This window comes from Rattus norvegicus, chromosome 4 (assembly GCF_021556685.1).
Source record: "Rattus norvegicus strain SHRSP/BbbUtx chromosome 4, alternate assembly SHRSP_T2T, whole genome shotgun sequence".
NCBI lineage: Eukaryota > Metazoa > Chordata > Mammalia > Rodentia > Muridae > Rattus > Rattus norvegicus.
Window position 1 is genome coordinate 71,588,260 of NC_141537.1, and position 11,617 is coordinate 71,599,876.

General features: G+C 39.9%; 1 protein-coding gene across 1 annotated transcript; it reads left to right on the forward strand.

The window, feature by feature from the left end:
- Positions 1 to 247: 247 nt before the first annotated feature.
- Positions 248 to 11,211, forward strand: Sval1 (seminal vesicle antigen-like 1). The gene is made up of 4 exons (NM_133292.2): positions 248 to 362; positions 1,419 to 1,521; positions 10,529 to 10,640; positions 10,930 to 11,211. The coding sequence occupies exons 1-4, from the start codon at positions 268 to 270 to the stop codon at positions 11,055 to 11,057; spliced, it is 438 nt and encodes a 145-aa protein (NP_579826.1). The 5' UTR covers positions 248 to 267; the 3' UTR covers positions 11,058 to 11,211.
- The last annotated feature ends 406 nt before the right edge of the window (positions 11,212 to 11,617 follow it).

An 11,617-nucleotide genomic window follows, 5' to 3' on the forward strand; every position in this document is an offset into this window, starting at 1 on the left:
CTGGGTCTATCGTAATAATCTAAAAATATTCTAATCTCATTCTGACAAAGGAGAAGATCTCATTTCTTATTAAATATAATCCATTTTGAAGTTCCAGCTGGATACTCACCCTTGTTACAGAAGAACAAACAGGATGGTAGTGGAGGGCTTATAACATATTATGCCATTGTGTGAGTAGACCTGCCCATCTGTTTCACTGTCTTCCTGATGCAAATAAAAGGAGACATCTGGGCTTCAGTTGGCCAAGGCTCACAAGTGTCTTATAGCATGGCTTCTCTTCAAATTCTCTACCAGCCCCAAGCTGTTATACATGTCCTGATTCTGTGCTTAATTCTGGAGATTGCCTCTGGTCAGGATAATAGGTAAGGCACTACTTTTTCTTCACCACCTTCTCAGAAATATGTTCCTACTTAAAGGGGGAACATATTGGATTATTGTGATTTGTGGTTCTGATATCACTTTTCTAAACTCTGAGACAATGTGTAGTTTCCCAAGCCTATACACTGATACCAATGACTGGGTGATAATCAAAATACTTTTTTTAACCTGGCTTTTCTATGTAGATCATACAATCATCACTCTTATCAACTTGACAATATGAGAAGAGAGGTGAGTTTGTCCCATATTTTTGGGATTAGTTAAGGATAGGATATAATTCATCTCTAATTCTAAAGTTAGTGTATAAAAGCAAAGAACTGAATGTTCAAGACTTCCAGGAGATGGACTGGAATATCTTGTCTCAAATAACAAAAACAAAACTAATAAATTATCCATAGAAAAATTATCTATATTATTCAATGAACGCTGTCTTCATCTACTCCAATATACTGGGCACTGTTAACCATACATGGAGATTTGTTTAAACAAAAGAAAGAAATGCAGAAATGTTATAGGGTACCCTGCTTTTTTTAGACCCATTTCTTTGCATGTGATTTCTTGTGTGATAAATATATTGTCTAAGTCTATAGAGTAGTAAAGAAATATTAGATTCCAATGCTATTCTTCTTCAAGTTCTGCTTTTCAAAGAAAGAGAACTTTGGAGAATTTTAGATAATTGTAGAAGGAAAACAGAAAGGTGAGTATGCCAAGGTAAACTGTAAAGTCATAAGTCTCTAACCTGGAATGATGAGTGGTGACAAAAAAGAGAATGTAGCTTTGCCATCCCAGTTACCCACACTCACCCAGTGACCAGGATTGCAATCTTCTATTCTTGTCTTCATTTGCTTCATCATGTTGTATGTGTGTGCTGGTTAGAAACATGGAATACTTTGGAAGAAATCCTTCCAAAGTAAAGTGTTGAGATCTGCAAGCATCTTCCTGACACTTGACCCCTAAAGCTCTGTCTGCCTGTCCATACAAGAACACGTGAGTCTTTGACTTTTATTTGATTTTGTGTTTTTGTTTTTCTACTGAAACAGGAACACTCTACTTTCACTAAATTTGGAAGTTTCTTCGATAAACAAGGCAAATGAATTTACAGTTACACTCACAGTTACAAATAAAGTGGATAAATGCATGGTGGTAAGTGAATAATTGGGAGCTAACATGAAAGAGAAGTATTATAATAAAAATTTCAGTGATGTAATATTGTGCTAAGTGTTGCCCTTTTATGTTTTCTGTGTGCATAGATTTGAAACTAAGGGAAATTGTGTTATATATGTATGTGTTACAAATTTTATTTATATTTACTTCTTTTTTTTTTTTTATTAACTTGAGTATTTCTTATATACATTTCGAGTGTTATTCCCTTTCCCGGTTTCCGGGCAAACATCCCCCTCCCCCCTCCCCTTCCTTATGGGTGTTCCCCTCCCAACCCTCCCACCATTGCCGCCCTCCCCCCATAGACTAGTTCACTGGGGGTTCAGTCTTAGCAGGACCCAGGGCTTCCCCTTCCACTGGTGCTCTTACTAGGATATTCATTGCTACCTATGGGGTCAGAGTCCAGGGTCAGTCCATGTATAGTCTTTAGGTAGTGGCTTAGTCCCTGGAAGCTCTGGTTGCTTGACATTGTTGTACTTTTGGGGTCTCGAGCCCCTTAAAGCTCTTCCAGTTCTTTCTCTGATTCCTTCAATAGGGGACCTATTCTCAGTTCAGTGGTTTGCTGCTGGCATTCGCCTCTGTATTTGCTGTATTCTGGCTGTGTCTCTCAGGAGCGATCTACATCCGGCTCCTGTCGGTCTGCACTTCTTTGCTTCATCCATCTAGTCCAATTGGGTGGCTGTATATGTATGGGCCAAATGTGGGACAGGCTCTGAATGGGTGTTCCTTCAGTCTCTGTTTTAATCTTTGCCTCTCCCTTCCCTGCCAAGGGTATTCTTTTTCCTCATTTAAAGAAGGAGTGAAGCATTCACATTTTGATCATCCGTCTTGAGTTTCGTTTGTTCTAGGGATCTAGGGTAATTCAAGCATTTGGGCTAATAGCCACTTATCAATGAGTGCATACCATGTATGTCTTTCTGTGATTGGGTTAGTTCACTCAGGATGATATTTTCCAGTTCCAACCATTTGCCTACGAATTTCATAAACTCGTTGTTTTTGATAGCTGAGTAGTATTCCATTGTGTAGATGTACCACATTTTCTGTATCCATTCCTCTGTTGAAGGGCATCTGGGTTCTTTCCATTTTCTGGCTATTAAAAATAAGGCTGCGATGAACATAGTGGAGCACGTGTCTCTTTTATATGTTGAGGCATCTTTTGGGTATATGCCCAAGAGAGGTATAGCTGGATCCTCAGGCAGTTCAATGTCCAATTTTCTGAGGAACCTCCAGACTGATTTCCAGAATGGTTTTACCAGTCTGCAATCCCACCAACAATGGAGGAGTGTTCCTCTTTCTCCACAACCTCGCCAGCATCTGCTGTCACCTGAGTTTTTGATCTTAGCCAATCGCACTGGTGTGAGGTGAAATCTCAGGGTTGTTTTGATTTGCATTTCCCTTATGACTAAAGATGTTGAACATTTCTTTAGGTGTTTCTCAGCCATTCGGCATTCCTCAGCTGTGAATTCTTTGTTTAGCTCTGAACCCCATTTTTTAATAGGGTTATTTGTTTCCCTGCGGTCTAACTTCTTGAGTTCTTTGTATATTTTGGATATAAGGCCTCTATCTGTTGTAGGGTTGGTAAAGATCTTTTCCCAATCTGTTGGTTGCCGTTTTGTCCTAACCACAGTGTCCTTTGCCTTACAGAAGCTTTGCAGTTTTATGAGATCCCATTTGTCAATTCTTGATCTTAGAGCATAAGCCATTGGTGTTTTGTTCAGGAAATTTTTTCCAGTGCCCATGTGTTCCAGATGCTTCCCTAGTTTTTCTTCTATTAGTTTGAGTGTGTCTGGTTTGATGTGGAGGTCCTTGATCCACTTCGACTTAAGCTTTGTACAGGGTGATAAGCATGGATCGATCTGCATTCTTCTACATGTTGCCCTCCAGTTGAACCAGCACCATTTGCTGAAAATGCTATCTTTTTTCCATTGGATGGTTTTGGCTCCTTTGTCAAAAATCAAGTGACCATAGGTGTGTGGGTTCATTTCTGGGTCTTCAATTCTATTCCATTGGTCTATCTGTCTGTCTCTGTACCAATACCATGCAGTTTTTATCACTATTGCTCTGTAATACTGCTTGAGTTCAGGGATAGTGATTCCCCCTGAAGTCCTTTTATTGTTGAGGATAGCTTTAGCTATCCTGGGTTTTTTGTTATTCCAGATGAATTTGCAAATTGTTCTGTCTAACTCTTTGAAGAATTGGATTGTTATTTTGATGGGGATTGCATTGAATCTGTAGATTGCTTTTGGTAAAATGGCCATTTTTACTATATTAATCCTGCCAATCCATGAGCATGGGAGATCTTTCCATCTTCTGAGGTCTTCTTCAATTTCTTTCTTCAGTGTCTTGAAGTTCTTATTGTACAGATCTTTTACTTGCTTGGTTAAAGTCACACCGAGGTACTTTATATTATTTGGGTCTATTATGAAGGGTGTCGTTTCCCTAATTTCTTTCTCGGCTTGTTTCTCTTTTGTATAGAGGAAGGCAACTGATTTATTTGAGTTAATTTTATACCCAGCCACTTTGCTGAAGTTGTTTATCAGCTTTAGTAGTTCTCTGGTGGAACTTTTGGGATCACTTAAATATACTATCATATCATCTGCAAATAGTGATATTTTGACCTCTTCTTTTCCGATCTGTATCCCTTTGATCTCCTTTTGTTGTCTGATTGCTCTGGCTAGAACTTCAAGAACTATATTGAATAAGTAGGGAGAGAGTGGGCAGCCTTGTCTAGTCCCTGATTTTAGTGGGATTGCTTCAAGTTTCTCTCCATTTAGTTTAATGTTAGCAACTGGTTTGCTGTATATGGCTTTTACTATGTTTAGGTATGGGCCTTGAATTCCTATTCTTTCCAGGACTTTTATCATGAAGGGGTGTTGAATTTTGTCAAATGCTTTCTCAGCATCTAATGAAATGATCATGTGGTTCTGTTCTTTCAGTTTGTTTATATAATGGATCACGTTGATGGTTTTCCGTATATTAAACCATCCCTGCATGCCTGGGATGAAGCCTACTTGATCATGGTGGATGATTGTTTTGATGTGCTCTTGAATTCTGTTTGCCAGAATTTTATTGAGTATTTTTGCGTCGATATTCATAAGGGAAATTGGTCTGAAGTTCTCTTTCTTTGTTGTGTCTTTGTGTGGTTTAGGTATAAGAGTAATTGTAGATTCGTAGAAGGAATTCGGTAGGGCTCCATCTGTTTCAATTTTGTGGAATAGTTTGGATAATATTGGTATGAGGTCTTGTATGAAGGTTTGATAGAATTCTGCACTAAACCCATCTGGACCTGGGCTCTTTTTGGTTGGGAGACCTTTAACGACTGCTTCTATTTCCTTAGGAGTTATGGGGTTGTTTAACTGGTTTATCTGTTCCTGATTTAACTTTGATACCTGGTATCTGTCTAGGAAATTGTCCATTTCCTGAAGATTTTCAAATTTTGTTGAATATAGGTTTTTATAGTAAGATCTGATGATTTTTTGAATTTCCTCTGAATCTGTAGTTATGTCTCCCTTTTCATTTCTGATTTTGTTAATTTGGACGCACTCTCTGTGTCCTCTCGTTAGTCTGGCTAAGGGTTTATCTATCTTGTTGATTTTCTCAAACAACCAACTTTTGGTCCTGTTGATTCTTTCTATGGTCCTTTTTGTTTCTACTTGGTTGATTTCAGCTCTGAGTTTGATTATTTCCTGCCTTCTACTCCTCCTGGGTGTATTTGCTTCTTTTTGTTCTAGAGCTTTTAGGTGTGCTGTCAAGCTGCTGACATATGCTCTTTCCTGTTTCTTTCTGCAGGCACTCAGCGCTATGAGTTTTCCTCTTAGCACAGCTTTCATTGTGTCCCATAAGTTTGAGTATGTTGTATCTTCATTTTCATTAAATTTTAAAAAGTTTTTAATTTCTTTCTTTATTTCTTCCTTGACCAGGTTATCATTGAGTAGAGCATTGTTCAATTTCCACGTATATGTGGGCATTCTTCCCTTATTGTTATTGAAGACCAGTTTTAGGCCGTGGTGGTCCGATAGCACGCATGGGATTATTTCTATCTTTCTGTACCTGTTGAGGCCCGTTTTTTGACCAATTATATGGTCAATTTTGGAGAAAGTACCATGAGGAGCTGAGAAGAAGGTATATCCTTTTGCTTTAGGATAGAATGTTCTATAAATATCCGTTAAGTCCATTTGGCTCATGACTTCTCTTAGTCTGTCGACATCACTGTTTAATTTCTGTTTCCATGATCTGTCCATTGATGAGAGTGGGGTGTTGAAATCTCCCACTATTATTGTGTGAGGTGCAATGTGTGTTTTGAGCTTTAGTAAGGTTTCTTTTACGTATGTAGGTGCCCTTGTATTTGGGGCATAGATATTTAGGATTGAGAGTTCATCTTGGTGGATTTTTCCTTTGATGAATATGAAGTGTCCTTCCTTATCTTTTTTGATGACTTTTAGTTGGAAATTGATTTTATTTGATATTAGAATGGCTACTCCAGCTTGCTTCTTCTGACCATTTGCTTGGAAAGTTGAAAGTCCAGCCTTTCACTCTGAGGTAGTGTCTGTCTTTGTCTCTGAGGTGTGTTTCCTGTAGGCAGCAGAATGCAGGGTCCTCGTTGCGTATCCAGTTTGTTAATCTATGTCTTTTTATTGGGGAGTTGAGGCCATTGATATTGAGAGATATTAAGGAATAGTGATTATTGTTTCCCTTTATATTCATATTTGGATGTGAGGTTATGTTTGTGTGCTTTCATTCTCTTTGTTTTGTTGCCAAGACGATTAGTTTCTTGCTTCTTCTAGGGTATAGCTTGCCTCCTTATGTTGGGCTTTACCATTTATTATCCTTTGTAGTGCTGGATTTGTAGAAAGATATTGTGTAAATTTGGTTTTGTCATGGAATATCTTGGTTTCTCCATCAATGTTAATTGAGAGTTTTGCTGGATACAGTAACCTGGGCTGGCATTTGTGTTCTCTTAGGGTCTGTATGACATCAGTCCAGGATCTTCTGGCCTTCATAGTTTCTGGCGAGAAGTCTGGTGTGATTCTGATGGGTCTCCCTTTATATGTTACTTGACCTTTTTCCCTTACTGCTTTTAATATTCTTTCTTTATTTTGTGCGTTTGGTGTTTTGACAATTATGTGACGGGAGGTGTTTCTTTTCTGGTCCAATCTATTTGGAGTTTCTGTAGGCTTCTTGTATGCCTATGGGTATCTCTTTTTTTAGGTTAGGGAAGTTTTCTTCTATGATTTTGTTGAAGATATTTACTGGTCCTTTGAGCTGGGAGTCTTCACTCTCTTCTATACCTATTATCCTTAGGTTTGATCTTCTCATTGAGTCCTGGATTTCCTGTATGTTTTGGACCAGTAGCTTTTTCCGCTTTACATTATCTTTGACAGTTGAGTCAATGATTTCTATGGAATCTTCTGCTCCTGAGATTCTCTCTTCCATCTCTTGTATTCTGTTGGTGAAGCTTGTATCTACAGCTCCTTGTCTCTTCTTTTGGTTTTCTATATCCAGGGTTGTTTCCATGTGTTCTTTCTTGATTGCTTCTATTTCCATTTTTAATTCCTTCATCTGTTTGATTGTGTTTTCCTGGAATTCTTTCAGGGATTTTTGCCATTCCTCTCTGTAGGCCTCTACTTGTTTATTAATGATTTCCTGTGTTTCCCTAAGTGTGTTCATGTCTTTCTTGAAGTCCTCCAGCATCATGATCAAATATGATTTTGAAACTAGATCTTGCTTTTCTGGTGTGTTTGGATATTCCATGTTTGTTTTGGTGGGAGAATTGGGCTCCGATGATGGCATGCAGTCTTGGTTTCTGTTGCTTGGGTTCCTGCGCTTGCCTCTCGCCATCAGATTATCTCTAGTGTTACTTTGTTCTGCTATTTCTGACAGTGGCTAGACTGTCCTATAAGCCTGTGTGTCAGGAGTGCTGTAGACCTGTTTTCCTCTCTTTCAGTCAGTTATGGGGACAGAGTGTTCTGCTTTCGGGCGTGTAGTTTTTCCTCTCTACAGGTCTTCAGCTGTTCCTGTGGGCCTGTGTCTTGAGTTCACCAGGCAGGTCACTTGCAGCAGAAAATTTGGTCTTACCTGTGGTCCCGAGGCTCAGGTTCGCTCGTGGGGTGCTGCCCAGGGGCTCTCTGCAGCGGCAGCAACCAGGAAGACCTGTGCCGCCCCTTCCGGGAGCTTCAGTGCACCAGGGTTCCAGATGGTCTTTGGCTTTTTCCTCTGGCGTCCGAGATGTGTGTGCAGGGAGCAGTCTCTTCTGGTTTCCCAGGCTTGTCTGCCTCTCTGAAGGTTTAGCTCTCCCTCCCACGGGATTTGGGTGCAGAGAACTGTTTATCTGGTCTGTTTCTTTCAGGTTCCGGCGGTGTCTCAGGCGCAGAAGTCCTGCCGCTCCTGGGCCCTCCCCCACGGGAGCCCAGAGGCCTTATACAGTTTCCTCTTGGGCCAGGGATGTGGGCAGGGGTGAGCAGTGTTGGTGGTCTCTTCCGCTCTGCAGCCTCAGGAGTGCCCACCTGACCAGGCGGTTGGGTCTCTCTCTCACCGGGTCTGGGAGCAGAGAGCTGCTGCGGGCCGGGATCCGCGGGTGTGGGACTTCCGGTAAACACAGACCGTGCCTCCTAGAGAAATTCTGCTTCCGTGTCCCAAGCTCACCAGGCAGCTTTCTTGCAGCAGAAAATTTGGTCTTACGTGTGGTCCCGAGGCTCAGGTTCGCTCGTGGGGTGCTGCCCAGGGGCTCTCTGCAGCGGCAGCAACCAGGGAGACCTGTGCCGCCCCTTCCGGGAGCTTCAGTGCCTATTTACTTCTAAGTAAAGTGATTGGGCCGTGAAGGACATTGGTGAGACAGGAATAAGCAACTTTACCAAGAATCTAGATAAAATTTTAGAGTAAAAAATTATGGGGTGAGTGAAAATTCAAGAAAAATGCCAATGAATCAAAGATAAATATGACTTAGTAGCAGTGAAAAAGAAACACATATTAACTTACATTTCTACCTCCAATCACCTCTTGACACCATGCCATGCATTAATTATGGAGCTACAAGAAGGTACAGATCAACATGCTTTGGCAGGTATAAGAAATATAGGAGTGAGGTGACTGTGCAGTGTCCCTCAATGTGAGGACTTCCATTGCCCCCAATAAGCAAAAATACACATTGTCTCCACCTTCATTCCTAGGTCCACTTTCTTCCTCAGTTGTTCCCAGCTCTTTATCTCCTGCTCAATTTCTTTACCAATTCTTCAAACATATCTTTTGTTTATTAGAAAAGAAGTATAAAATTGTTTTGAGGGTTGGATACATGGTTCATGAGTTAAGCGCACTTGATGCAGTTTCAGAGATTCCAAGCTGGAGTTGACCTCATGTATGGATGTGAAATACCTGGGTTACTCAGGCATTTATCTCCTAAACCATGGTATCTGACAAAAATCTGGTCTTTGTGAACATCAAATACACATACTCCCTCAAACACATAGCCTAGTAAGAACACCAGTGGAAGGGGGAGCCCTTGGTTTTGCCAAGACTGAACCTCCAGTGAACGTGATTGTCAGGGGGAGGGCGGTAATGGGGTAGGATGGGGAGGGGAACACCCATATAGAAGGGGAGGGGGAGGGGTTGGGGGATGTTGGCCCGGAAACCGGGAAAGGGAATAACAATCGAAATGTAAATAAGAAACAGTCAAGTTAATAAAGGAGAAAAAAAAAGTTGAACTAATGAATCATTACAGAAAAGAAGAGAACATTTGTGATATCAAAAGCCATAATAGCAAAATAACAGTCCCTAATACCCAAACAAAAATGATGTTAGAAATACTTTTGGCTTTGGTATTGTCAGATACCCCAAAGTTCTCTGTTTTCAGTTTTTAACACAGTAGATTGCTTAACCCATTTAAAAGTAATTTCTTACTTCTGACCATTAACTAAAAGATTTACACAGCCTTGGACTGATGAAAAACAATATCTAAATCATAGGCATCCAATAATTTTCAAGCAGGGACTGCGTTTATTTGTACAACAAACGTGTTTAAAGTCTAAAATCATACCTTTGACTAGAAAGCACAAAGATCAAGACATTCGTGCAAAGGATACTGGTATCAATGCTTTCATCACACCAGGACAGGAAAACATCAGTGTAACATGTACTGTATATCATAGGTAGATTACTAAAGTCAGAGAGTTTGGCTTATAAACTATGTCAGCTTATTAGCATTTTCATATTCATTTTACCACGGCAGAGTAGAAATGTGTCTCCTCCATTAATAATCTCCTTGGTTCTTGAAAGGTGTGTTCACTCCCCTTTGACTCTGATTTGGAGATCTTCATCTTCAGACTAGATGAAAAACTATCATTGTCCTGTGTATCATACAACAATATCTTTTGGCTCTTAAGTTACTGAAATAAAGTACTTAGTAATGTATCCCACAAACTGGAAACTCAGTAGTGGTGAGGAGTGAGCAGATATGATGAGGCCAGGGTGAGTTCCTGGTCCTGGCTACTGTTAACAGCCATGTCCAAGTTCGTGATTCTGCTGCACTGGACTCTGTGTTAATGCCTGTGGCCTGAGTTATTAACAAAGGCCAAGGAGATGCCCATGGTTTGGGTTGCCACTGGAGGTAAACATGCCCAGTCGCCCCACTCCCAAAATACAAAATAGCAGACGCACAAGCAGCTTCTCCGTTAGATGGAAACATTCAATATCTCACAAGACTGAAATCTTTGGAATTTCAGTTATTCATTATAACAACAACATCAACAGCAAGAACAACAACCACAACCACAACAAAAATCCGTGGTTTTCCTTCCTACACTGAATGGGGCAAAATTTGAATGTGGCACATAAGTCGCAAAGTCATGCTAAGCATCTAGTTTATCCTGACAGCTAAGAGGAAATACTCCTCCATTCCTAAGATGCTCTGTGAATTGCTTATTTTCCATAATGGTCAATAACAGGCTGCCTTTTCTATATTGACACCATTTAACCCTTCCTCACTTTATTTCCTTAGGTAAAAATCAGTACTGAGGACAATCCAAACATCAAATACCTTTCTGCTAAAGCAACTTACACTGCTTGCATTTGTACTATACACAACTTCTTTTGGGACATTCATGTCTCTGGTAAGTGGTAATATTTCCTAAGAGTGGATGTCAGGATGTGTCAGAGTGGGAAGAAAATGAAAGAAAATATGTTATACAAGGAAGAAAGGGAAGAAGTGACTATACTGATGAGAAAGCAGATTGAAAGGAAATGAGGGACAGAAGACACTGAAACTAAGGGAAGGCAGTTCAAACAGCAACCATACCTTGCATATAGAAATAAGAATCAGGGTACACTAAATCCAGAAGAAGGTTCAGAGAAGGTCCATGTGGAGTTCATGATTTAATACTTATACTTTCTTTCCTGTAGCAAATACTGTTTTACAAGGCAAAGCAGAAGTTGTTCCAGATAAGGATATATGTCCTGATGGTGAAAACATATTTCCAGTAACTTCTTATGTTGAGACGGTTACAAGTAAAATCCTTGTAATGCCATGAACTTGAAGACATCTCCCATAGACCCATGGCACCAAAGTACCTGGGTGGATACATACTCTTTTCATATATCAGTTTCCATAGTAAAAATAGGTTGCAGTGAAATTAACTCTGAAAAATATCGGTGTGATAAATAAACTTCTATATCTTCAAAGTGAAGTTTTTGCATCTTTTCTCCATGAAATATTGCTCTATTTGCCTTATGGCCAAAGGTTTCATTAACACTGTTTTTTTCCAGGACAGACTTATGACAGTAATATAATAAGCATATAAATTCTAATGAATGAGGTCAGAAGTGGTTCTCTCCACTTGGCACAAAAGAGAAATACCCAAGTCAGGATGAGCAACAGATTCCAGAGTAACACTAAAAATTCAAAGTAGAACTGAGAAAAGATTTCAAGTTCTTTTACCATTACTATTCAACTATATCCAGCTGTCCCTCTTAACTATCTAATCCATAACTTTCTTTTCAACTACTGTTCAGAAAAAGATTCATAGCTTATGGTGCATTTGAATGCCCACTTATTTCACATATTGTAACTGAAATTCCTACAGTAAGGAAA